Source organism: Ranitomeya variabilis, chromosome 2, assembly GCF_051348905.1.
Source record: "Ranitomeya variabilis isolate aRanVar5 chromosome 2, aRanVar5.hap1, whole genome shotgun sequence".
In the NCBI taxonomy this organism is placed as follows: Eukaryota; Metazoa; Chordata; class Amphibia; order Anura; family Dendrobatidae; genus Ranitomeya; species Ranitomeya variabilis.
The window spans coordinates 731,337,035-731,364,512 of NC_135233.1; the positions used below are offsets into that span (position 1 = coordinate 731,337,035).

Below are 27,478 nucleotides of genomic sequence, written 5' to 3' on the forward strand. Positions count from 1 at the left end.
GCACAGTGAGGTGAATTCTTTTGGAGTCTGGCCTGGTGTCAAGAATTGCAACAAAGCCTTGTCTCTCCAAGAAAAACATCAAGGACAGACTGACTTACTGAGAGTGGACTGCAGAAGGTGAGGGTAAAGTTATTTTCAATTATGAACCCCCTTCAAACTGTTTAGGACATCTTGAAGAATGATTGTCTGTAGAAGAAAATGTGAGCACTACCATGAGTCCTTGTTAAATGCCAACTGTAAAGCATCCTGAGACCATTCATGTGTGGGATTGTTTGTCATCCATGGAGTGGACTCACTCACAATTTTGCCCAAGAACATGGCCATAAATAATGAATGGTATCTAAACATCCTACAAGGGCAACTTCTGCCAACGATGCAAGAGCAATTTGGTGATGCACACTTAGTTATGAATGTTTTGTTCATCAACCAACTTGGTTATCATTTTGCCACCAATCAAAAATGATAATTCAGTGGGTTGATGAAAAAATATTGAAATTTGGGTGATTCATGGTCAGGAAAATCCCCAGATCTCAATCCCATTGAGAACCTGTGATTAATACTGAAAAAAACAATTGGACAGACAAAAACACAGAAATGGTGATACCCTCCAGGCACTGATTAGGCAAGAATGGGTTGTCATCAGTCAGGATTTGGATCAGAAGCTTATATTCCAGCATGTCAAGGTGAATTAGAAGAAGTCTTGAAAAATAAGAGTCAGCACTCTAAATATTGAGGCGTTGCATAAACGTTATGTAACTTATGCAGAGCAAATACAGTAGTTGCACCTCAGTAACCAGAGAAACATCTGACGAAAAGATCGATAAACGGCAAATTTTTCAGTCTCAGAACTTTTGGTCCCAAATGTAAATCCTGCATGTATATAAGGCAAAATATGTTGGCCTAAAATAATTTGCTCAGACTTAAAATACCTTGTTGGAGATACAATGCTCTTTATTGCACTTGGTTCAGTTGGTGAGAATAGAAATCTTCATGGTCAGCTCTGTGGACTGGCTGAGATTTTAGAGAAAGGTCCACGTCCTTTCATACAATAGACTTTGATAAACTACTTTTTCAGTAGATCAACATGAAAGAGGAAACTGAAGCAAGTCTATATTGTCCTGCAGGAATAGGAAGCTTAAAGAGGCACCCGCGCGGTCTCTGAAGTTTGCAGGAGCACAGATTGTTACAGCTACGTAGGAAGCTCCTTTTCCTTCCTGCTCTGAGGAGTAAAGCATGCTCAGTGTGATTACCAGAGCTGCAATTGTTTGATTTGACTGTAAGACATAATCATTTCATTGTGCTCCAAATAATGCCGGGTTTTCACTTGTTATTAGCTGTATAATGTGGTCTGAATGCAGGGACAGTTTCAGCACCATCAAAATAATCCCGAGTTAATAGCATTTTAGAAAACAGCAGCTGCTGAATTTGTGGAACAACTGCTGGGAAAACTATTGAAAAGCAGCTGTTTTTCGGTTAACGCTAAAACGCCTAATCTGATTTACATTTCCAGGTCCTATAGAGCAGTGAGTGCTTTATACTGCAGCATAGGCGATGGCTTTCAGATCTAACACTAAAATATAAATGGGTAATACACAGTTACAGTGAACATGCTGTGTATTGTAAAGCCCCATACACTTTAGATAGCTGTCAGCTAAACGATGCTTCTCAGAGAGAGCTGCTGCTAGATATCTCTGGAGGTGGCTTATCTTTAGAGAAGAAAAGGTCCCGCCGTTGTAAATATGACATGCCGATCCATATCTCCCCCAACACAATCTGTATCGGGAAGAGTCGGGGGCTCCCTTAGGCTACGTTCACACATCAGGTTTTTGCCGTCAGGCACAATCCGTCGAATGTTGAAAAAATAGGATCCGTCACAGATTGTGAAAAACTGATGCGACAGATCCGTTTTTTTGACGGATCCGACTAGCATATCCAGATAATTGGAAGAAAAAAAAATTGGAGCATGCTCAGTTTAAAAACAAAAAACAAAAACGGAATCTCATTTTCCGGATCCGGCTCCCATAGGCTTTTTTGCTGGAGACAAAAAACGTTACTGTGTACGTTTTTTTCCATATGCCGGAAACAACATTTTTGCCGGATCCGGTAAAAATCGGAAGAAACGTAAGGTCTTCTGTAAGGTAAGGCGCTAATACAAATCTATGGGGAAAAAAATGGATCCGGCGGCATCTTTCGCTGGATCCAGTTTTTTTTTTAAAAATTTGCCGGAATGAGCCTGACGGCGAAAGATGGATGTGTGAAACTAGCCTCACCGATTAAACTGTAACCTGAACTCGTCAATATCAGTGTGTTTGGTCGAGGTTAGTATAAAGTGTATGGGGGCCTTAAGGTTGGAGAAACTGTCCAAATTAATATAATAAACTTACTTGTTGATCTACCGTAAGTTACTGTTTACTTTGGACTTATAGGGTCACTGGTCGTATTCATTGATTGACGTTTCATATCTTTATTAACGCCCACACAGGAAAAGCTGTCCTTCAGTGATTCTTTTCATCCATTCCTTTTGAGCTAGAGGTTCCTCATACCAGTATGATGCCAACACTATATGTCCAATGTCTTGCTGGTCCTAAATTAAAGCTAAACTCTGAATTAAGTCTATATGCAGTTTGACAGACAGGAAAGCAGGAGCAGAAACAAGGAGGCAGCCTCACTTTCATCTTTGCTGCTAGAGACTGATTACACTTTGCAACAGGCAGAAAACAGCTAGTAAGACAGAAGAGTGATACCGAGTAGTTGGCATTTTTGAAAGCTGGTTAAGACCCTATAATAGTCACATAATGTGGTAAATGGGCAATCTGCAAATCATTTTGTGTTTTAAAATACAATCATGTTACAATCATGTTACCTGAAAGAACATCGACCATTTAAATTATTTTGAAGTATAGTGTAGATTTTTGTTTCTGGTGTTTTTTTGTGGGTCAGTGGAAATGCAGCATGGTATTGGTATAGCCTTTTTTCTTAGTGTTTTTCGTATAGGTTTCCCACTTGCATTTTTTTCATGCACTCTAAAAAAGAGCCAGAATGGAAATTTCTGCATCTCCTTGATTTTAAACAAGTTAAGGACCCCAAATATTGCGCCTAGAATATTGAGTTTGGTATCACTTGAAAGTCAGGATTCTGGGCATTAGCCTTATTAACCTAGGCACATCAAGCTACGAACGTCATTGACAGAAAAAGGGTTTAAGATTATACTAGGTCCCTGAGAGCAGAAATCTAAATCTTTACATTAAATCTCGGCTTACCTCAGTTACCGCAATAGTACAAAAATACCTCTTCTCATGCTAGATTTAGCTTGCTATTTTTACACTGCTTCTGTGGGAGAAAGTAGGTTAGCTTCATTAACTGCTCAAACTGTTTTCCAAGAAAAATCAATGCTTTTGTTTTGCCAGGTTTGAGCACCGACTGATTAGCAATATTAAATTAAAATCTTCTGAAATCATTAATTAAATAACTGTTTTCGGCTATGTTAGTGGAAAATATTTTCTGGCTATTTCTGTCTTTGTAGTCTAGATAATGAATCTACAGGTCCTTCTCAAAAAATTAGCATATAGTGTTAAATTTCATTATTTACCATAATGTAATGATTACAATTAAACTTTCATATACTATAGATTCATTATCCACCAACTGAAATTTGTCAGGTCTTTTATTGTTTTAATACTGATGATTTTGGCATACAACTCCTGATAACCCAAAAAACCTGTCTCAATAAATTAGCATATCAAGAAAAGGTTCTCTAAATGACCTATTACCCTAATCTTCTGAATCAACTAATTAACTCTAAACACATGCAAAAGATACCTGAGGCTTTTAAAAACTCCCTGCCTGGTTCATTACTCAAAACCCCCATCATGGGTAAGACTAGCGACCTGACAGATGTCAAGAAGGCCATCATTGACACCCTCAAGCAAGAGGGTAAGACCCAGAAAGAAATTTCTCAACAAATAGGCTGTTCCCAGAGTGCTGTATCAAGGCACCTCAATGGTAAGTCTGTTGGAAGGAAACAATGTGGCAGAAAACGCTGTACAACGAGAAGAGGTGACCGGAACCTGAGGAAGCAGTGGACTGAGTCTGGTGTGGAAACATCCAGAGCCACCGTGCACAGGCGTGTGCAGGAAATGGGCTACAGGTGCCGCATTCCCCAGGTAAAGCCACTTTTGAACCATAAACAGCGGCAGAAGCGCCTGACCTGGGCTACAGAGAAGCAGCACTGGACTGTTGCTAAGTGGTCCCAAGTACTTTTTTCTGATGAAAGCAAATTTTGCATGTCATTCGGAAATCAAGGTGCCAGAGTCTGGAGGAAGACTGGGGAGAAGGAAATGCCAAAATGCCTGAAGTCCAGTGTCAAGTACCCACAGTCAGTGATGGTGTGGGGTGCCATGTCAGCTGCTGGTGTTGGTCCACTGTGTTTCATCAAGGGCAGTGTCAATGCAGCTAGCTATCAGGAGATTTTGGAGCACTTCATGCTTCCATCGGCTGAAATGCTTTATGGAGATGAAGATTTCATTTTTCAGCACGACCTGGCACCTGCTCACAGTGCCAAAACCACTGGTAAATGGTTTACTGACCATGGTATTACTGTGCTAAATTGGCCTGCCAACTCTCCTGACCTGAACCCCATAGAGAATCTGTGGGATATTGTGAAGAGAAAGTTGAGAGACGCAAGACCCAACACTCTGGATGAGCTTAAGGCCGCTATTGAAGCATCCTGGGCCTCCATAACATCTCAGCAGTGTCACAGGCTGATTGCCTCCATGCCACGCCGCATTGAAGCAGTCATTTCTGCCAAAGGATTCCCGACCAAGTATTGAGTGCATAACTGAACATTATTATTTGATGGTTTTTTTGTTTGGTATTAAAAAACACTTTTATTTGATTGGTCGGGTGAAATATGCTAATTTATTGAGACAGGTTTTTGGGGTTATCAGGAGTTGTATGCCAAAATCATCAGTATTAAAACAATAAAAGACCTGACAAATTTCAGTTGGTGGATAATGAATCTATAATATATGAAAGTTTAATTGTAATCATTACATTATGGTAAATAATGAAATTTAACACTATATGCTAATTTTTTGAGAAGGACCTGTATACATGATAGAACAGACATGAATATGTTAAAACCATTTTAAAGCATCCAGAGTGATATGCACCAATTTCGTAATAAACTTTATTACCTAAAATAGTTTCCTTTGCAGAATAAAAATGATTCCCTGTGACTACTCTTTACTAGAACTGTCAGAAGAATACTTTACGGTTTTTATGTCAATGAAGATAAGAGATGGCTTTTAGGAAGTGGTGGTGGTAATGATATTTGTACTATCCGACTGTAGCCTACTCTTCCCTTTAGGCCGGGGTCACACTTGTGTGTGCAATGCGAGAAACTCGCGCAATACCCGGCACTCGGGACCGGAGCATTCAGCTGCATGTATTTCTATGGAGCCGCACACTCCGGTCCCGAGTGCTGGCGGCAGTGCCGGGTATTGCGCGAGTTTCTCGCATTGAACACGCAAGTGTGACCCCAGCCTTAGTTCAATGCTACACTTTGGGGTTCCTTAAATAGCCTTATTGGGAAAATGCATTATCACCTATTGCCTAATGTCTCCATTATCGGAGGTCCTTCTTTTGTGAAATGTCTGTATGTATAAGTGCTGTATTGTGGATTCTGCTCAGCTATATGTTTGTGTTTTCTCCATTCTTACTTTGATACATTAAAGCCGGAATGGGGAACCTCAGGCTCCCGTGCCATTTACAACCCTTGATAACATTTTCTCCAGTCCACGGGCATATTACCACAGTGCATGGACCGGCAATTGTGTTTGACGGCCACCAACCCTTTAATTTCTTCTTGCTCAGTGAGAACGTGCACGCAGTGTTCACTACTGAACGCTGATGAGCGTGCAATGAAAGTTTATGAACCTGACACCAGTGCCAGCATCAGGACGTACCTCGTGGGAGGAGTTAGTGCACGATTTGTACGGCCCCCGAAGGATGGTATAAATATCCAAAAGGCTCTTGGCAGAAAAAAGGAAGGCTCCCTACCCTTGTATTAAAGGGTTATTCCAACTCCACTCTCTTCGCTGTCTGATATGGTGAGCTACTGACAATATTGGACCAGAAAAATTGTAAAAAGAATAAATGTTTGAGGTCACATTTACCAGTCCTCTGACATAATACCATGGCACGTTAACAGCTTGATATATCGTTTTGCTTATTAAAAGGTATGTGCAGCTATTCTGTGATTATTTTTAGTCATTACACTTTTTTGAGGGGAAGTGGGGTTCTTGCACATACTGATGTCTAGTACTGGGCACTTTACATTTTTGGAAAGTAATTACATTTCAGGGGCTTATGACGAAACGTCCTAACACTTGCTCCACTATGCATTTTTATTTAGGTCAGAAGGCGTTGAATATTCATGAGACGGCTGGTTTCCTCAGCAGTCAGTAGGTCTCAATTTCACTCATACAAACCAGTTGAATGATTCCTCTAATGGGGATTCTGGAGCTGAATAATTCGGTTTATTCCAAAAATACAACAGAAGAAATATATTTAGTGTGAATGTTTCCTTTGTTTTTACAGGACTGATCCATTTATTACGTAAACACATTAACCTATCTTTTTTTTTTGTACGGATAAATGCTGTCCTAGGTTGGTCCTAATTTTCATTTCCTATATATATATTTTTCATTAGACAAGAAACAGTACTATTAAAGTTGGACATTCAGACCAAAATTTATGATTTCCATAGTTGTTGTGGGTCTCCTTTTAATCAAAACTGAATCGCAAATGGCCACAAAGAGGTTGTTGCATTTATTTTAAAGGGAATTTGTATTCTGTGGACAGTATGCTAAAGAGCAGGGGAATGGATTTATATAGGATTAAGGGAAAAAATAGGATAGCTTATATTTTATTCATTAAAATCCCTCCTGACTTATAAGTCAAAGGGGCAGTCCTAATCATTGATTAACAGCCTTCCATGGATAAGCGAGTCTACAGAGTCAGCTATCAGTCACTGATTAGGACTGCCCCCTTTACTGCAAAGCCCAAAGGGGCAGGGAATTTATGAATAAAATATGGATTATGCTAAATCTTTTCCTACTGTTTTACATGCTGTCCATAGATTGAATAGCATTTCCAAGACGACAGGTTCCCTTTAAAAAGGTCCTCTGAAAATTCAAAGCTGTAAGATGATAGGTTGCAAAAAACATCTGCACCACTTTTCCATCCATCGCACCTTGTTACCAGTATCTCCAGTATTACTATTAACCTCATCATCTCTCACATACTGTGACTGGTAGCTTAAAGAGGAACTGTCACAAGGACTGATGTGGCCAGTATTTGCTCTTATTTTATTCTCGTTGCTCTCCTGAATATTGTATTTTTTTTCTTTTTGAAAATTGGGCATATTATTCCAGAGATATGGGCTTTTTTAGTTAGTGCTCCTAGTAGACCTATTTGTATGCTCTTTACTAACAGGGCGTTCCTCACATCATAATTATGCACAGCTGCCTAAAGACACGCCCCCAGATAATTCTGTGAGCCACGCCCCCTTTGTAAAGACCATACAGTTAACATGATGGGAGCACTAAATAAAAAGGCCCACATCTCTGGAACTGTATGACAGGTTTAAAAAAAAAAGAAAGGGCAGAATACTCAGGGGAGCAGGAGAAAAAAAATTAGAGCAAAAGCTTGGCACTTTTGACTTGGTGACAGATCCTCTTTAAATTGTGTATTAACATCAGATTTGCTTGGGGTGCAGATAGAAGGTTAGGGTGTCTCTCCTAGTGTCACTGATCTGTCTAAGCTTCCGTGTGTTTTTTTCTTAAACTGGTAAGAGTAGTAACCTCCCCTGGTTGCACGTAACAGAGTCCGTTTCCATATTATCAGCACTATTAAATAGCACTGGTGTGGAGCTTAGGTTGCCAAGTATTCTCTGCTTTACCGATAAGAAATCCTTTTAACCCAGCAAAACTATTGCTAGTAAAGAAAGATATTGCCATGCAAACAGCAAAAGCTGCAGAAAAAGCGTCTAATAAGTCCAGAACATGTATCAATTCTGTTTCTGGAAGGATCTATAGATCTGGTTTCTAAGCCCGCAGAGAGGTATGATATTATTTATCTCAAACTTGTGTATAATTGGTTATTCCATTCTTTCTGAGGTTCATACCTTAGTTCTTTTTAATTGTAGTACTTTTTTTTAATAGTTGTGAAACCTATAAAATTGATATTTAATTTTCATCTTAGCATTGGGGTTTTATTTATTATGGAATTTATCTGCTAGAAAAAAATATAAGACATTTCAAGCAATGTTTTATTTATTATGGAATTTATCTTAGAAAATCTTAGACATGTCAAGCAATGTTTTATTGAGAACTTTCTGATCTAAAATGTATTTTTTCGCTTCAGTGTCATTACAGGACATCACAATGAGGAAAGCCTTCAGAAGCTCCATTATTCAGGATCAACAATTGTTTGACCGTAAAACTTTGCCAATTCCTCTTCACGAAACCTATGAATTGTGTGAACATCCTCCACCTCTCAATATACTGACACCGTACAGGTACGTATGGTTTTGTCGTGCATGTAAAAAAAGCCTTACTCTTGGGGAGATGTAGTAATGCAATTTGTCACCATAAAGTTGAAACCAGAAGTCTACATACACTATACAGTATAAAATGACACATATTCATGTTTTTCTCAATATCTGACATCAAATCAGAATAAATCTTTCCAGTTTTAGGTCAATTAGGTTTAGCATAATTATTAAGATTTGCCAAATGCCAGAATAATGAGAGAGAGAATGTTTTAAGTCAAAAGTTTACATACATTTTATTAGTATTCGGTACCATTGCTTTTTTAAACTGAATGACTTGGGTCAATCCCTTGTGAATCCCAGCCCCGCACTGTGCATAATGCATAACACACTGCGGGGCTGGGATTCACAAGCTGGGTGGCCGCACAGGCGCAGTCTGCGAGACTGCATCTGAGGTCAGACGGGCAGCATTCACTGCTCCTGCCCCAGGCAGAACAAAACAGCGCAGGCGCCGGATTTGATTTGAAAACAGCGCGGAGGGGGCGGCGCCCGGCGCCGAAGAAGCCTTGAGTGACGGCAGTGTGGCGTGTGCAGCAGGGGGGTTAAGACCTGCCTCCAGGGCTATCGACAGGTATTTTTGCAAAATTATAAAACACTTTATTTCTGCTTTGACTGCACCAATAACTAAAAGAGCCACCTTGTCAGAATGCAGCATTACTGCTGCACAAGGTGGCTCTTTTAGTTTATAACAGCTGGAGGGGGTGACAGAGTCCCTTTAAGCCCATGTTGATACAGTACTCGTTTCACTGTGGATATTGACACAATCTTACCAGCTTCCGCCATCATCTTCACAAGATCTTTTGCTTTTGTCCTTGGGTTGAAATGCACATGTTAGATCAAAGCACGTTCATCTCTGGGACACAGAACCCATCTCCTTCCTGAGCGGTATGATGGCTGGACATTCCCATCTTGTTTGTACTTGCGCATAATTGTTTGTACAGATTAACGAGTAACCTTCAGGTATCTTGAAATTGTACCCAAGGATAAGACAAACTTGTGAAATTCCACAATTCTCTTCCTAATATCTTGGCTGATTACCGTATTTTCCGGCGTACAAGACGACTTTTTAACCCCTGAAAATCTTCTTAAAAGTCGGGGGTCGTCTTGTACGCCGGGAATCGCCTTGTACGCCGGGTGTATATGGTGGGGGGGGGGGGAGTGATCCTGATGACGACGAGGGGGCGTCTCACAGGAAAGTGAGTATCCCCCATTACCTTATCATAGCGCTGCAGCGTGGGGTCTCTGTGCTGGGAGCGGCGGCTTGCTGTGCTGTGCTGTGGCGGCTCCTCTTCTGCAGTGTGGGGCCTCTGGTGCTTTGGGGCGGTGGCGGCGGCGTATCTTCATGCAGTCAGGGCTCCTCCGGCATCTCAGCCTGGAAGCCCCGCCGGCAACTCCATCGGTACAATGCGCTGGCCTCCGGGAAAATGGCCGCTGCTTAGATTCAGATCTCGTGTCCCGAGATTTCGGGACGAGATCTGAATCTGAGCATGCGCAGCCCCCAGCGGCCGGGCCACCGCATCGCACCTATTGAGCTGCCTCCGGGAAAATGGCCGCTGCTCAGATTCAGATCTCGTCTCCCGAGATCTCGGGACGAGATCTGAATCTGAGCAGCGGCCATTTTCCCGGAGGCCACCTGACCGCATTGTACCGATGGAGTTGCCGGCGGGGCTTCCAGGCTGAGATGCCGGAGGAGCCCCGACTGCATAAAGATACGCCGCCGCCGCCACCCACAGCACCAGAGGCCCCACACTGCAGAAGAGGAGCCGCCGCACCACAGCACAGCAGCCGCCGCTCCCAGCACAGAGACCCCACGCTGCAGCGCTATGATAAGGTAATGGGGGATACTCACTTTCCTGTGAGACGCCCCCTCGTCCTCATCAGGATCACTCCCCCCCCCCCCCCCCAAAAGGCACATATTCACCGGCCCTATAAGACGACATACGGTGTATAAGAAGACCCCCAACTTTTAAGAAGATTTTATTTTTTAACTGGTAAAGTTGGGGGGTCGTCTTATACGCCCAGTCGTCTTATACGCCGGAAAATACGGTACTTGAGACTTTCCCATGATGCTACACAAAGAAGCAGTGTGTTTCAGGTGTGCATTAAAATACATCCACAGGTGCGTCTCTAATTAACTCAGATGTTGCCAAAAAGCATATCAGAAGCTTCCAAATGCATGATGTCATCATATGGGCAGTTCAGGATTGTTTAAAGGCATAGTAATCTTACAGTATGTAAACTTTTGACTTTGCAGTAAGTAATAAAAATGCCTTAATATTCTCTCTCTGTGTTCGGGCATTTGTCACACATTAATAATTATGGTAATCCTAATTGACCTAAAACGGGAAAGGTTTATTCTGATTTCATGGCAGATATTTAGAAAAACATGAACATGTGTCTTTTTATATAGTGTATGTAAACTTCTAGTTTCAACTGTGTGTGTATATATAACATAGATAGATAAATTATTATTTTTTTTTTTTCAGCTTCCATGCAGAACACACCTGACCATTTTCTGGATATGTTAGTAAAAGTTCTGCCTGCACTTATTAAATATGGCATTTGACCCCAAACCTTAACAAATTATATTTGACAAATACTATAGAGAAGGAACACCCCGTTGGTAAATTAGTACGACATGTCAAGTCCCTGTGATTCTGAGCCACAGATTGGCTGCAGCTTTAAGTAGAAGCGAGCTGTAGGGGTGGATTGCTTTCTTTCTTTCCTGCTCTCTTATCTCCCTCTCAGGGTCAGCTAGCTCTCATTGCCTGTACATAGAAAGTGTCTATTCATTCTGTGATTTGGAGACCATCACAGAATCAGTGACAACTTGACAATGCTATGATTTCTGGTGAAGATCTGGTGCCAGGGATAAAGAGCAGTTCAATTATAAAGTATAGTTCCTATATAGCTAGTGCTATAAAATGTATCTGGCAAAGCCAAGTCATCTTTTTTTTTTCCCTTTTGTAATATGTGCCTAAGCCAGAACTTATTGTGTGATGTTGGATTTTTTCCCCTATTATTATTATTATTATTTTGTAGCCTTTCCATATTAAGCCCAGAGATCCTCACCGTGGTCATTCTCCAATATCAGCAAACTGGTTAGTAAACTGGAGGAAGATTATATAAAATGTGATTCATCTGATGGAATCTTAGTTTAGATATGAGTTGTTCTCATTTTTCATATTATAGTTTGATGAAGGACTATCATGACTACTGGGAATTAAAGGGAATGTCCACTACTTCTATATTGATGGCCAATCCTTGGTATAGGTCATCAATTTCAAATCTATGCTGTGCCACCTATGAAACCCCCATCAACCAATTAGCTCTTCTCAGTGTCACCGGCCAGATGTGATTAGTTGCGGCACCAAGAAGACTGTATAGTGGCCACAAAGTAGTATTGCAGATGCACTCCTATTTATTTTAATAGAGGTGGCTCTGCAATTGATGGATTGTGTTGTGAAGTTCCGCAACTGAGAACATCCTGCCACCGCAGGCACCAGGAACAACTGATCAGCGGGAATGCCGGATGTCTGAGATTGATGATCTGTCCTAAGGCCATCAATAAAAAAATAGTACCGGACAACCCCTTTAATATAGAAGCTTCTTTTCGATGCCGTACGTAGGGTTATAGACAATGGATTTCTTGCAGAATTGGGATCCAATCACAATATTCAGTAGGTATAATAATAATATTAGCAAATACAAAACTACTTGAATTAGAAATGTGGTATGGTTCTTCTGATGAGGTCTGTAACTTACCACAAGTGCAGGGCATTGCAGTAGCTTATGTATTCATGGTTACAACCACTAACAACGTCACTATATGAGTAGTCCTAACCATGGGTACCTAAGTTATTGCAATGCCCTGCACATGGGGTAAGCGACATTTCTAATTGGAGCTATTTTGTTAATATTATTATTACTACACCTACTACATATTCCTATTACTACATGTTCCTTAGCTCAACATCCCATCACAGACTTTAGTACCCATAACCTGTAGTATTATATTTATTAAGAAAGGCGTCTAGGCCCCCCTTGAACTTGTCTAGTGAATGTCATCACATCATCATGTGGCAGAGAGTTCCATAATCTCAGTGCTCTTACAGTAAAGAATCCCATCGTTTGATGATGATGATTCCCTCTTTCCCCTAGATGTAGAGGATGCTCCCATCTCATCATGGCAGACTTTGTACATTGTAATTGGGTTAGCCTGTCAGACATCATTTTTTCCCCCAATCTGGATAACCCCAAGTTTGATAACCTATCTTGGTATTGCAGTGGTATTGCAGTCCACCCAATCCCTTACCCCCTTAACGGCCAGAGGTATTTTCGTTTTTGCGTTTTCGTTTTTCGCTCCACTTCCCAGAGCCATAACTTTTTTATTTTTTGGTCAATGTGGCCATGTGAGGGCTTGTTTTTTGCAGGATGAATTGTACTTTTGAACGACACCTTTGGTTTTAACATATCATGTACTGAAAAACAGGGGAAAAAATCCAAGTGCGGTGAAATTGTAAAAAGAAAAAAGTGCAATTCCAGTTTGTTTTTTTTTTTTTTACCATGTTCACTAAATGTTAACACTGACCCGCCATTATGATTCTCCAGGTCATTACGAGTTCATTTTCCGAGACCTGTAGCATCTTAATTTTTCGTGATGTGGGGCTGGGTGAGGGCTTATTTTTTGTGCACCGAGCTGACGTTTTTATTGATACCATTTTGATGTACATCCAATATTTTGATGTAAAGGCGACCAAAAAAACGTAATTCTGACGTTTTGAATTTTTTTCTCCTTATGCCGTTTAGCGATCAGGTTAATTCTTTTTTTATATTGATAGATCGGGCGATTCTGAACATGGTGATACCAAATATGTAGCTGCACTACTTTATTCACCTCTGCTACACACAAGCGATGATCAGATCGCCTGTGTGTAGCAGAAATTCTCACTTGCCATGGAGCGGCACTCATAGTAATCTGGCTATGACAACCATAGAGGTCTTCTGGAGACCTTTGGTTGTCATGCCGACCCATCGGTGACCCGAGATCATGTGTTAGGGTCACCGATGAGCGGGATTAGTGACGCTCTTTCAGTAAGCGTGAGTTACATTTCGCTCGCACAAATTGACAGCGGCATTTACCTAGTTAACAGTTGCGGGTGGATCTTGATTCCATTCTTGGCTTTTGTGGGAACATGTCAGATGTATAGATCAGCTGTCATGTGCCTGGAAAGGTGCGCGCTCAGCGCTGGAGCCCACACCAAACAGGGGGAGTCCGACATAGGTGTAATATTACGCCCAATGTCGGAAAGGGGTTAATAACCTTGGTCGCTCTTCCCTACACCCGCTCTAGTTCAGCTATGTCGTACTATTCCGTCCGATGGCAAAAAGGGGTTAACATTGCCGGGATACACTAGTCCGGCAACGCCTCCTCCTGTGACAGGCAGCTCACTGTCTATGGACTTTGTACTCAGAGAGCCTGGTGTTGGGTGGGTTAGCTTTCTCAGCTCTGCTTCATTCTAAACCTGAAAACTGTGTCAGAATGGCTGCGCCCAGTAATCTAAGTGATACATCGTTGGATTCTGCTTCTCTTTGCCTACATTATGCTGCTCTCAGATGCCGTAGCAAAAACCTGCTGGCAGATTCCCTTTAAGCATACATTTAACTTTGAGAACAAGAGTGACATTCAATACTCTTCACCAATACGAATCTGACTTTGGCCATTTTATAGTTCTATTTTGTTTGCCATAGACGTGCGTTAGGCCTTTATCGTACCTCCTAATTTCATACAGACTGCATATTTCAGATTGTGTATGAATAAGGCCATACTGCATTGCATCCACAGGAGAATATTTTGATACCCACAGTCTGAGAGTCCATATATCCGTGCTGTACATCCATCATACCTTGCTTTCTGCCTCCGCGTGTTCTGCCATATGCCAAGGTCCTAACCATTTTCAGAAAATCGAACACTAGAAATATAGGGGAAAATGACTGCCTCCATATGTCTCCATACTAAGGCAGACAGATAGTGTAGGTAGTGCAATGGTAGCCAGATGGATGTCAGCAAATGAAGATGTAGCTGAACGTAAATAATGGAATGCCAGAATAAAGTGACCCATAAGTGAGGTCTTGACCCTTTAATCTACAGATACAATGTAGAGGTGAAGGGCAGTCATTACACAATGTGCGATCTTAAAATGACTTGGGTGAGTGTATAGAAAACTGCAGCATTTCCATCGTATTATACAAAAGGAAGGGATTGGCTTAAAGGCTAATGCTGGAATAAAAGGAACATTGATTTTTCAAGCTCATTAAAATCTATTTGTTGACTGAGCTGAGTTTTAACTGTTCGTTGCACATGGAGTTAGCTTTACAATGCATGTGCTTACTCTGCAGTACGGAAATAGGCGGCATGTGGAGATTGATAGAGCGTCAAGTAATGTACTGTATGGAATTGAATTGTATTCTATTATAGCACAAAAATGCACTACAAGCATGGAGTACTTTAATCACAGCAGCGGTATTGTTTTGATTTTTAAAAAGATTTTATTTCTTTCAATTTTTGTTGGAAACTACTGAAAGTGTAACAAAAGCATTACACTCTGTTTAACCCTAATTTTACTCCAATCTGATGGTCACTTAGTACAATAAAATCTGGGACTATTGGCACTCTCGTGATTAAAGTGAGCCTGCAGATGGCATTAATGCAGTGTTAATCTATCAGGCTCGGTATTACGACATGCACCCTAATTTCACGCACAAAGCTGCGTATTTTGTCTTGAACATAAGGATCGGCTGCTGCTTTGCGCACATGCGGTACAGCAGATGTCACACATTTATGCCCATTATTTAAGCATACTAATTAAAATAATGTACTGTACTTTGAACAGTCTGTTCGAGTGTGAGGTTAAACTGCTGCCCAAGAACCCTCCTCGCGTTCCCTTTTTAATTCACAGATTGACGCTGTGCATCTTTCATCTCTTCCAGAATGTACTCAACAAGATGAAGGAGTAAAAAAAAAAAGAACTGCATATATTAATCTACTTTTTAATTGTCTCCTTGGCGGCTCTTTCTCCGTCACATTAGTGTTATTAGAATAACACTTTAATTTTTAACCTTTTTCTTGTTCACCCTCTAAGTCATCACTTAGTTTGAGGATGTGAGCGTGCAGTAAATGGCTTTGAAATTATTCATAATTCATAGGATTGTTCTTGATTGCAGGCTGTTGGAATCTTGCCTGTAAATAGTACTTTATGTTGTGATAATTATTAAATATTCATGTGTATTGCCTCTGCTGGACATCTATCCTTAGTTAAAAACGCAAATTACAATTGATAAAGGTTTATTATGTTGCAAGTATATTTTTTGACAAATTCCAATTTGTTACATAAGTGGAACAGTGGACTATGAAGCTTCAATACTATACACAATACTATCTATTCTAGTGTATATTTGGCATCTATAAACAAGCCAAACAATATGTACAATGTGTCTGTATTTCACTGATAGAACAGCATGTAACCATTTGCAAGATTTTACATGAAACTATGCAATGTCTTTTTCAATGGATTAGCAGAGAAGCTTATGAATGAAGGTCAGGTCCCAGTAGTTCTTCAACTCTACCTCTTCTTTTCACCATCTCTTCATCTGTACTGTGTTTTTGAAAAGGGAATTTGAATTTCCCTGAGTGCCTTTAGAATTGTTTGGACTGAAATTGCCACAGTTATAATTTTGAATCCTCCTTTACTCCTGGATTCCTTTGATGGCCTCTTCAAGAGGGTGGCCCAAATGTCTCCGGGATGTACCATATTTTCTAACTAGAGGACACAATTTTTAGTAAGAAAAACTTTTGCTAAAAAGTGCGTGCATGTTATAGTCCAGAGGCAGCTTCCTGTGATGATGAACTCAGACAACACGTCCTTTCCAATTACAGAGAAACGTCTCTTCTCCTGCCATACACTGCTCTACGTGATTGTTTCAGACAGAACGGCTATCCCACCTATTGCCCTACACTGATCTACGTAATTGGTGCAGAGAGAGTGACTCTCAATCCTCTTGCCTTACTCTGATCTATGTGATTGATGCAGAGTGAACTGCTATCCCTTCTCCTGCCTTACATTGATCTACGCGATCAGTGTAGAGCAGGAGAGTAAGCCACTAGGGCCTACATGGAGGCTGCTCGTCTTGAGTAGCTGAAGGACCTGCCACCCAACTAGCTTCAGGACTTTTCAGGTCGTGTGATCAACACATTGTTCTTATCTTCACATTTCTCCTATGCCTTCTTCATACCCTCTCATCCCCCACCACCATTTTTATAATTTTCTTTTTCTCTTATAGCTGCAGTGTTGGTAATTCCCTTTGTTCTCTTTTATGTTCTTCATTACGTGTTTTGTGCAATTCCTGAAGCTATATATAGAATTGTAGACTTTTGTTCTATTGATGAAAACGTAATATTATATTTTGTAAATGCGCTTCCCATTTCTCTCCCTATAATCCCCTCTTGTAATATCATATTTGAAAGCGAAAAGTAGAGAATGTCGATTTATTAGCAGATGTCAAAATTGAAGACACATCATTTTCTTCCATGGGTTTTTGACATGCCCCAATATCTTTTTTTATTTCTTTGTTTTAATAGGGATGATGGCAAATCAGGTTTAAAGTTCTACACCAACCCATCCTACTTTTTTGACTTATGGAAAGAGAAGATGATACAGGACACTGAAGACAAACGGAAAGAAAAGAGAAAGCAGAAGGTATGATGTCTTTATTACCTAATTTATATTAAAGGGATGCTGTCAGTAGGATCAACCCTTCTTAGCAGTCTATATGGGAATGCAGGTCATGAAAAGCTGAATAAAATGATGCTTTGATATATGTAATATGATGTCTTTTTTCATAAAAATCCACATTTTTCTTATATGTAAATGAGCTCTTCAGGACTGTAGTTCGGCACATATCTGTATGAAAATCTGCCTCCTAAATGTATTTTAAATGAAAGGAAGAGTTACCAGTGTGAACCAAGTAATGACTGACACTTGGCTCTTATAATCACACACAGCTCTGCAGGGAGATCAGAGCTAACACAGTGCATCAAAAGTGAACTTTGTCTCATTGCAAAAACATTTGCAGCTGCAATTGTCCTCTCACATCTCAGTGCTTCAACTTCTATATCACAGGCAGCCAGTGTGGAGGAAGGCAGTACAGCAGAGCTTACAGGACTGTGATATAACAACTGCAAAGGTGTTTGTAATGAGACAAGATTCAACTCTGCTGTACTGTTAGTTATAAACAAGCACACCTCTGCAGAATAGCAACCACCACTATGTGAGGACAAGTGCTGCTACAAATGTTTGTAATGAGATAAACTTCACTTCTGTTGTGCTGTGTTAGTTATTATAAGAGAAAAAATGTCAGTTATTAGTCGGTTCACACTCGGTTCACACTGGTAATGCACATTAATTTAAAATAAGCTCTGGAGACAGATTCTCGGGAAGATCTTTGTCCATCCCATGGATCTTAACAGCTCATTTCCATATAAGAAAAATACAGATTTTTCTGGAATAAGACCTCTGATCACTGATGGCAAGGTATCATTTTATTCAACTTTGTGACCTACATGCCCATGTAGACGGTTTAGGAGGGTTGATCTTACTCACAGTTTCCGTTTTTTAAAAATGATAGAAAAGTGGTTGGTTGTATATGTGTATGAATCTGGCATAAATGGCAGTTTTCAGCAGCGGCCTTCCACTATCACCGGTAGACAGGGCCGGACTGGCCATCGGGCACTTCTGGCAAATGCCAGAACGGCCGGTCCTTCTAATGGGCCGCTCGATCACCTCCACTCCCTCTTCAGCGTGCATGTCTGGCAGGCGCAGCATTAGCTTGCCTGCACACACAATCACGCTGCACTGATGAAACCAGCAGGGCCAGGAAAGGGGCGGCACTGTGCTGTTCTGTGCCGCCCCTTGGCTCTGCTGATTTCAATTCTGCAGCGCGATCATGCACACAAGCAGGGGGCGCTGTGCAGGTCTGCCCCATGCAGAAGTTTTAGGCCTCCCGGCACTGTACTGTACTATCACGTTGTACAAGTGCCGGCCATCCCAGGATTGCAGACACACCACATGATGTGAGGGTGGACGTCACCTGCGAGCCCACTGGGCTGAGAGGAGCTTCAGTGATGAGGTCAGCAGAGGAGGGGGCCGGGGCAGGAGGTCTCTAAGAGAATCGGATCTTGTCTTGCCATGGTGTCTGCAGTCGAGCTGAGGCCGGTGAGATGATTTATTGTCCAGCTTGAAGCTTCACACAGATGGGGTCGCGCTGTCAGTGGGGTCATCAGCTCCAGTGTGGCCTGATCTGTGTGCAAGAACAAGCTGCAGCAATAACTCCCAGCAGACAGCTGTATACAGGATCATAGGCTGACTGCTCCTGAGCCTGGCTGCAGGACATCATACACTGTGTGTGTGTGTGTGTGTGTGTGTGTGTGTATATATATATATATATATATATATATATATATATATATATATACCACTGTATATTATATCATGTATGTCCTGTAGCCTGGTCCAGGAGCAATCGGTCAATGCATATGTCATAATATACAATATACAGTGCACATATGTCACTCATTTCCTGTACTATGTGCACAGACATCTGATCTTATATACAGGATAATATGTGATGATATAAGATCTGATGTCTGTACTCATAGTGTAATATACAACATGACATATAATCCTGTATATAGCATCTGATGTCTGTACACATAGCATAGGATATATCAGGGATATGATATAAGTGGTGCACAGACATCTGATGTTATATACAGGGAACTATGTGACTGGTGTAACGTTTGATGTCTGTAGCCACAGTATACAGCAGCGCAGCAACCAGGGTGCAGAGTGGACGGTTACCCTGGGCCTCAGGGGGCGCACCCAAAGCTGCACTGCCCTTAATTAATCAGCATGTATAATGTGCATATACAGTTGAGCCCTGCAGTAGATCTCCCTGCACTACCGCTCTCTGTTCTGTAGACCGCAGACGGCTTTATGCCTCAGGTCTACAGAACGACAGAGGCGCCAACGCACACTGGGGACGTCAGAGTCCTGACGCATGCTACACTGCGTTGCCTTGCCACTGGACTTGTCAGGATCCTGGGTTAGATGAGTATATGATTTTTTTTTTAATTAAAATTTGTGGTGTGATGTGGGGGCATCATAAACAATGGGAGACCCTTCTACATAGTGTGTGGGACTCTGAAACTGTGTGGGGGGCCCTCATACAATTCAGGGACTAATTCAGCATCTATTATACAGCTTGTGGACTAATGCAGGGATCATTATACATCTTGTGGACTAATGCAGGGGTCACTATACCGCTTGGGGACTAATGCAGGGGCCATTATACAGCTTGGGGACTAATGCAGGGGCCATTATACAGCTTGGGGACTGATGCGGGGGCCATTATACAGCTTGGGGACTACTGCAGGGACCATTATACAGTTTAGGAGCTAATGTGGAGAAGCATTATAGTGTACAGTTTGTGAGCTAATGTGCGGGGCCATTGTGCAGTTTGGTGACTAATTTGGGGGCCATTATACAGTCTGAGGGCTACTGTGGTATTCAGTATTTTGGGGGAGCAGTGGGGACATCATGCTATGTGTTGGGAAGCTGTGGGCCCTTCATACTCTGTATAGCGGAGCTGTGGGCCCAATATACTGTGTTTAGGGGAGCTGTGGGCCCTTCATACTCTGTATAGCGGAGCTGTGGGCCCAATATACTGTGTTTAGGGGAGCTGTGGGCCCACCATACTGTGTATTGGGGAGCTGTGTGCCCACCATACTATGTATGGTGGAGCTGTGGGCCCATAATGCTGTGTAGAGGGCAGTTGTGGGAACATCATATTGTGTATAGAGTAACTGTGGGTGTATTATACTGTATATAGGGGAGCTGTTTGCCCATCATAATGTATATAAAGGAGTTGTACATTGGGTACTCAGGGGACATTAGTAGATGTTAACTGGGCAGGTGCAGTAATAGGGACACATACAGCAGCAGCGGCTCAGTATTGGGGTATCAGGTGCAGTAATAGGGACACATACGGCAGCAGCGGCTCAGTATTGGGGTATCAGGTGCAGTAATAGGGACACTTACGGCAGCAGCGGCTCAGTATTGGGGTATCAGGGGCAGTAATAGGGACACATACGGCAGCAGAGGCTCAGTATTGGGGTATCGGGGCAGTAATAGGGACACATACGGCAGCAGAGTCTCAGTATTGTGGTATCAGGTGCAGTTATAGGGACACATAGGGCAGCAGCGGCTCAGTATTGGGGTATCAGGGGCAGTAATAGGGTCACATTCATCAGCAGTGGCTCAGTATTGGGATATCAGGTGTAGTAATAAGGACACATATGGCAGCAGTGGCTCAGTATTGGGGTATCAGGGGCAGTAACAGGGACACATACAGAAGCAGCGGCTCAGTATTGAAGTATCAGGTGCAGTAATAGGGGCACATACGACAGCAGCGGCTCAGTATTGGGGTATCAGGGGCAGTAATAGGGACACATACGGCAGCAGCGGCTCAGTATTGGGGTATCAGGTGCAGTAATAGGGACACATATGGCAGCAGCGGCTCAGTATTGGGGTATCAGGTGCAGTAATAGAGACACATACGGCAGCAGCGGCTCAGTATTGGGGTATCAGGTTCAGTAATAGGGACACATACGGCAGCAGCGGCTCAGTATTGGGGTATCAGGTGCAGTAATAGGGACACATATCCCAATACTGAGCCGCTGCTGCCGTATGTGTCCCTATTACTGCCCCTGATACCCCAATACTGAGCCGCTGCTGCCATATGTGTCCCTATTACTGCACCTGATACCCCAATACTGATAATAAATAAATAAATAAATCTATGTAGTAGTTGGTCAGTTGAGTATCCCCCATGCTGCATTTTCCTTTAAGATTCTGCAGTTCGCTTCATATTTATGGTTTTATATTTGGATTTTTTTTTTCAGCAAAAGAATATCGATCGTCCACATGAGCCGGAGAAAGTGCCTCGAGCTCCACATGACAGACGTCGTGAGTGGCAGAAGTTAGCTCTTGGTCAAGAACTTGCTGAAGACGACGTAGATGCACACAAGCATATAGAAATTGTTAATGGTCCAGCCTCCCATTTTGAAACAAGGTGTGTTATATCACTAACTATAACTAATGAACTTTTCTTGTATAGTATTTTTTTATTTATTGCCACGTGAAGGATGCTGTGCGCTTGTTAAGTATCTAGAATCATATTCTCAATTTCTTAGTACCATCTTCACCACAGTGATCACAGTGCTAAAATGTATTTACATTCTTTATGAATGACTACTAAACGTGCCATAAAACTGCAATAACTTTGATTTGACTCTCCGTGCATAGTTCACGATTGGTTCCTTGCTGTGCTGTCCTGCAAGTTTCTACTTCTCCAGAGCTGCGCTATTTCTGCCTTGAAAACATACCATATAATGAGCCTCATTGTGCGGATTCTTTAGGACTTATTGGAGCTTTCCTACAGGGTCTTGCTGTTAGATCAGTCTCTCGTCTCATACTATGCAGCTTTGTGTCCTGCTGTACAGAGATATTCAGGACTCCGAAGCACAGACGTCTGTTCAGCAGTTACACAGTGAGGAGGAGACTTTTTTTTTTTTTTTAGTATATTCAGTGGGTAATTTATTACACTAGCAGCAGATCTCTTTTCGAGTATAACTTGAAGGGTTTTTTACTTGTTTACTAGTTGTCAGACTTTATTACTCAGGCCAGTTTATCTGCCATACGGTTAGGGTCTCAACATCTAACAAGTTCTCCATACAGAGCTTATATTACTTATGTAGCAGCAAAGAAAATCCACCTTACAGTGCCCATATTGCCCTCAGCAGGACCATGAAAATGCTATCATGCCAACCTCATACCTTCTAATAGAACCAACTACTAAAATACAACTCAACACATCTCCCCAGTAGTTACAAGCCATGTCCATAGTGCTACTTGTTTCTCAAACAGCACTAAACAAATGCCATGGCGCTGCACAAAATACCACCCAAGAGCATCACATGCCATAACGCAGCACGTAATACCTCTCTGGAAGCACCAAATAGCAAAGTGCAAACACCTCCCTCAGCAACACCAAATACTGCTGCTCAGTGACCAACCAACCTTTCCCCCTCCAATAAAAAAAAAATCAGCTGTACATGGTCCAAATTACCCGTCTTCTAACAGCTTAGCGTGGAGGTGAACCACTGTTCAGTATGAACAGTGCATGAGTTTTGAGGCAGGACAATATGCTCCAGGGCATATTGCAAAGGACCTGATCAAGCCGTCACTGAAAACAGTGTATTATGTGCCTGAAGAGTCAGGGTGGGATATCCTACATTGCCAGCATCTTGGGCTGTATCTAGTAGTGCTGATCCATTTGGAAAGATTTGTACTCTGTTTCTTAGTCACTGTAGATACCAGGATTAATAAGCAATATTGTAGTGCCCTTTAATTTTTTGCCGATGTTTGTCATTGACTGGGACCTCGCCCTTTATCAAGCAGAAAGGCATCAGATTGGATGAAACAGAAAAAATTCAGGTTTACTGCAGCTGCACCCCCTCCTCCCTGCCTGATAAACACTGCTCAAAAAATAAAGGGAACACTTAAACAATCTATAATATAACGCTGGGAGCGTCACTCTGTCCGAAGCCTTTATAGACTGCGCAAGCGCAAGCGCCGGCGCAGTCTGGACCCCACAGAGTGACGCTCCCAGGAGATCGCGGTATGCGTAAGCACTGAACGCACACCGCGATCTCCAACGGAGAAGCGGGGACGAGCCACGGAGCCAGGAGGGTGAGTATATTTACCTGTCCTCCGTTCCACCGCTGCGCGCGAGCCTCCGTCCTCCACATCCTCTGCCTGAGACGTTCAGTTCAGAGGGCACGATGACGCGCTTAATGCGCGCCGCCCTCTGACTGAACAGTCACAGCCAGAGGACAGGACCCGGAAGACAGACCGGCGCGCAGCAGTGGAACGGGAGGACAGGTAAATATAGCAAGTGCCGGGGGCCTGAGCTAGCGGCGACTCCAGCACCTGACCCCCACAGCGCGCCGGTGTCCCCGCCTGCTCAGGCCCCCAGCAGAGCCACGCACAGCCCCCCGCAGTCAGCAGAGCCACGCACAGCCCCCCGCAGTCAGCAGAGCCACGCACAGCCCCCCGCAGTCAGCAGAGCCACGCACAGCCCCCCGCAGTCAGCAGAGCCACGCACAGCCCCCCGCAGTCAGCAGAGCCACGCACAGCCGCCCGCAGTCAGCAGAGCCACGCACAGCCCCCCGCAGTCAGCAGAGCCACGCACAGCCGCCCGCAGTCAGCAGAGCCACGCACAGCCGCCCGCAGTCAGCAGAGCCACGCACAGCCGCCCGCAGTCAGCAGAGCCACGCACAGCCGCCCGCAGTCAGCAGAGCCACGCACAGCCGCCCGCAGTCAGCAGAGCCACGCACAGCCGCCCGCAGTCAGCAGAGCCACGCACAGCCGCCCGCAGTCAGCAGAGCCACGCACAGCCGCCCGCAGTCAGCAGAGCCACGCACAGCCGCCCGCAGTCAGCAGAGCCACGCACAGCCGCCGCCCGCACTCAGCAGAGCCACGCACAGCCGCCCGCACTCAGCAGAGCCACGCACAGCCGCCCGCACTCAGCAGAGCCACGCACAGCCGCCCGCACTCAGCAGAGCCACGCACAGCCGCCCGCACTCAGCAGAGCCACGCACAGCCGCCCGCACTCAGCAGAGCCACGCACAGCCGCCCGCACTCAGCAGAGCCACGCACAGCCGCCCGCACTCAGCAGAGCCACGCACAGCCGCCCGCACTCAGCAGAGCCACGCACAGCCGCCCGCACTCAGCAGAGCCACGCACAGCCGCCCGCAGTCAGCAGAGCCACGCACAGCCGCCCGCAGTCAGCAGAGCCACGCACAGCCGCCCGCAGTCAGCAGAGCCACGCACAGCCGCCCGCAGTCAGCAGAGCCACGCACAGCCGCCCGCAGTCAGCAGAGCCACGCACAGCCGCCCGCAGTCAGCAGAGCCACGCACAGCCGCCCGCACTCAGCAGAGCCACGCACAGCCGCCCGCAGTCAGCAGAGCCACGCACAGCCGCCCGCACTCAGCACAGCCGCCCGCACTCAGCACAGCCGCCCGCACTCAGCACAGCCGCCCGCACTCAGCACAGCCGCCCGCACTCAGCACAGCCGCACTCGGGCAGTAGAGCCGGAGAGAGAAAGATGGGAGCAACATATGGCAGAATGGAAACAGGAACAGGCAGAATGGGGGCGCGGGATGGGAGCAGCACATGACAGAATGATTGCGCACGATGGGAGCAGCACATGACAGGATGGGGGTGCAGGATGGGAGCACATGACAGGATGGGGCGCAGGATGGGAGCAGCACATGACAGGATGGGAGCAGCACATGACAGAATGGGGGCACACACATGACAGGATGGGGGTGTAGGATGGAGCAGCATATGACAGGATGGGGGCGCAGGATGGGAGCACATGACAGGATGGGGACGAAGGATTGAGCAGCACATGACAGGATGGGGGCGCAGGATGGAGGAGCACATGACAGGATGGGGGCGCAGGATGGAGCAGCACATGACAGGATGGGGCCGCAGGATGGAGGAGCACATGACAGGATGGGGACGCAGGATGGAGCAGCACATGACAGGATGGGGACGCAGGATGGAGCAGCACATGACAGGATGGTGACCATATACCAATATAAATGCTCGCCACCCGGGCGTAGAACGGGTTCAATAGCTAGTGGAATATAACGCCAAGTAAATCAAACTTCTGTGAAATCAAGCTGTCCACTTAGGAAGCAACACTGTTTGACAATCAATTTCACAAGGTGTTGTACAAATGGAATAGACATCAGATTGAAATTATTGGCAATTATCAAGACACATTTAATAAAGGAGTCGTTCTGCAGGTGGAGACCACAGACCACATCTCAGTACCAATGCTTTCTGGCTGATGTTTTGGTCAGTTTTGAATGTTGGTTGTGCTTTCACACTCGTGGCAGCATGAGACGGACTCTACATCCCACACAAGTGGCTCAGGTAGTGCAGCTCATCCAGGATGGCACATCAATGTGAGCTGTGGCAAGAAGCTTTGCTGTGTCTGTCCAGAGGCTGGAGGCGCTACCAGGAAACAGGCCAGTACACCAGGAGAAGTGGAGGGGGCCGTAGGACAGCAACAACCCTGCAGCAGGACCGCTACCTCAGCCTTCGTGCAAGGTGGAACAGGAGGAGCACTGCCAGAGCCCTGCAAAATGTCCTCCAGCAGGCCACAAATGTGCATGTTTCTGCACAAACGGTTAGAAACCGACTCCATGGGGATGGTCTGAGTGCCCAACGTCCACAGATGGGGGTTGTGCTCACAGCCCAACACTGTGCAGGACGCTTAGCATTTGCCACAGAACACCAGGATTGGCAAATTCACCACTGGTGCCCTGTGCTCTTCACAGATGAAAGCAGGTTCACACTGAGCACATGTGACATCATTCAGCATGACCGGTTTGGCAGTGGGTGAGTAATGGGGTGGGGTGGCATTTCTTTGGAGGGCCGCACAGCCCTCCATGTGCTCGCCAGAGGTAGCCTGACTGCCATTAGGTACTGAGATGAGATCCTCAGACCCCTTGTGTGACCATATGCTGGTGCGGTTGGCCCTGGGTTCCTCCTACTGCAGGACAATGCCAGACCTCATGTGGCTGGAGTGTCAGCAGTTCTTGCAAGATGAAGGCATTGAAGCTATGGACTGGCCCGCCCGTTCCCCAGACCTGAATCCGATTGACCACATCTGGGACATCATGTCTCGCACCATCCACCAACGTCACGTTGCACCACAGACTGTCCAGGAGTTGGCGGATGCTGTAGTCCACGTCTGGGAGGAGATCCCTCAGGAGACCATCCGCCGCCTCATCAGGAGCATGCCCAGGCATTGTAGGGAGGGTCATACAGGCACGTGGAGGCCACACACACTACTGAGCATCATTTCCTTGTCTTGAGGCGTTTCCACTGAAGTTGGATCACACTGTAACTTCATTTTCCACTTTGATTTTGAGCATCATTCCAGCTCCAGACCTCCATGGGACATTAGTTGTGATTTACGTTGATCATTTTTAGGTTTTGTTCTCAACGCATTCCACTATGTAATGAATAAAGATTTACAACTGGAATATCTCATTCAGTGATATCTAGAATTGGGGATTTTAGTGTTCCCTTTATGTTTTTGAGCAGTGTATATTTTTGGGGGTGCTGAAGAGGCTTTGTGAAGTTTAGGGCACTACAGGCTGCTCTAGTATTTCTCATAATAGAATACATTACTCATTAGTCATTACAGATTTTTTTCTATTTTTCATTTCACTAATGTTCTCTGCATTCATTTATTATTATTATAGAAAATGTTTTAGTAAGTCATGAGCTATCGTTTTCACTTCTGTGTAAAATATTAAACTCATTAACACCTTTTCTTTCACTAGACCACAAGCTTATGGAGAGACTGCCGATGGGCCCTTCTCACTTGCTGCACTCCCTTATAGCCAGATGAACGATCTTCTGAACAGGGTTGAAGACCGGGTATTAGTGAGACCCCATGAGCCACCACCGCCTCCACCAATGCATGCCGCTGGAGATGGAAAAGCCATGCCTGTTATCAGGTACAGTATTTTTGGACAATATTGGTTAATACAAAACTGCCAAAGGTTTTTTGTTTTGTTTCTTTTTTCTATAAAGAGTGTTTGCTGCCCTTTGAGTGGTTTTATTGCCAAGTCAATAAAACCACATAAATGAGTGGTGATA

The 27,478-nt window shown here is 44.1% G+C and overlaps 1 protein-coding gene across 4 annotated transcripts in view; it reads left to right on the top strand.

Moving 5' to 3' along the window:
* WASF1 (WASP family member 1) overlaps positions 1 to 27,478 on the top strand; it is a 134,582-nt gene that overhangs the window by 97,982 nt on the left and 9,122 nt on the right. For all 4 annotated transcript variants that reach the window (XM_077289554.1, XM_077289555.1, XM_077289556.1 and 1 more), the window contains exons 4-7: positions 8,428 to 8,581; positions 17,253 to 17,370; positions 21,633 to 21,802; positions 27,160 to 27,336. In XM_077289554.1, coding sequence (XP_077145669.1) covers positions 8,428 to 8,581; positions 17,253 to 17,370; positions 21,633 to 21,802; positions 27,160 to 27,336 — 619 coding nt within the window. The remainder of the gene's footprint in view (positions 1 to 8,427; positions 8,582 to 17,252; positions 17,371 to 21,632; positions 21,803 to 27,159; positions 27,337 to 27,478) is intronic.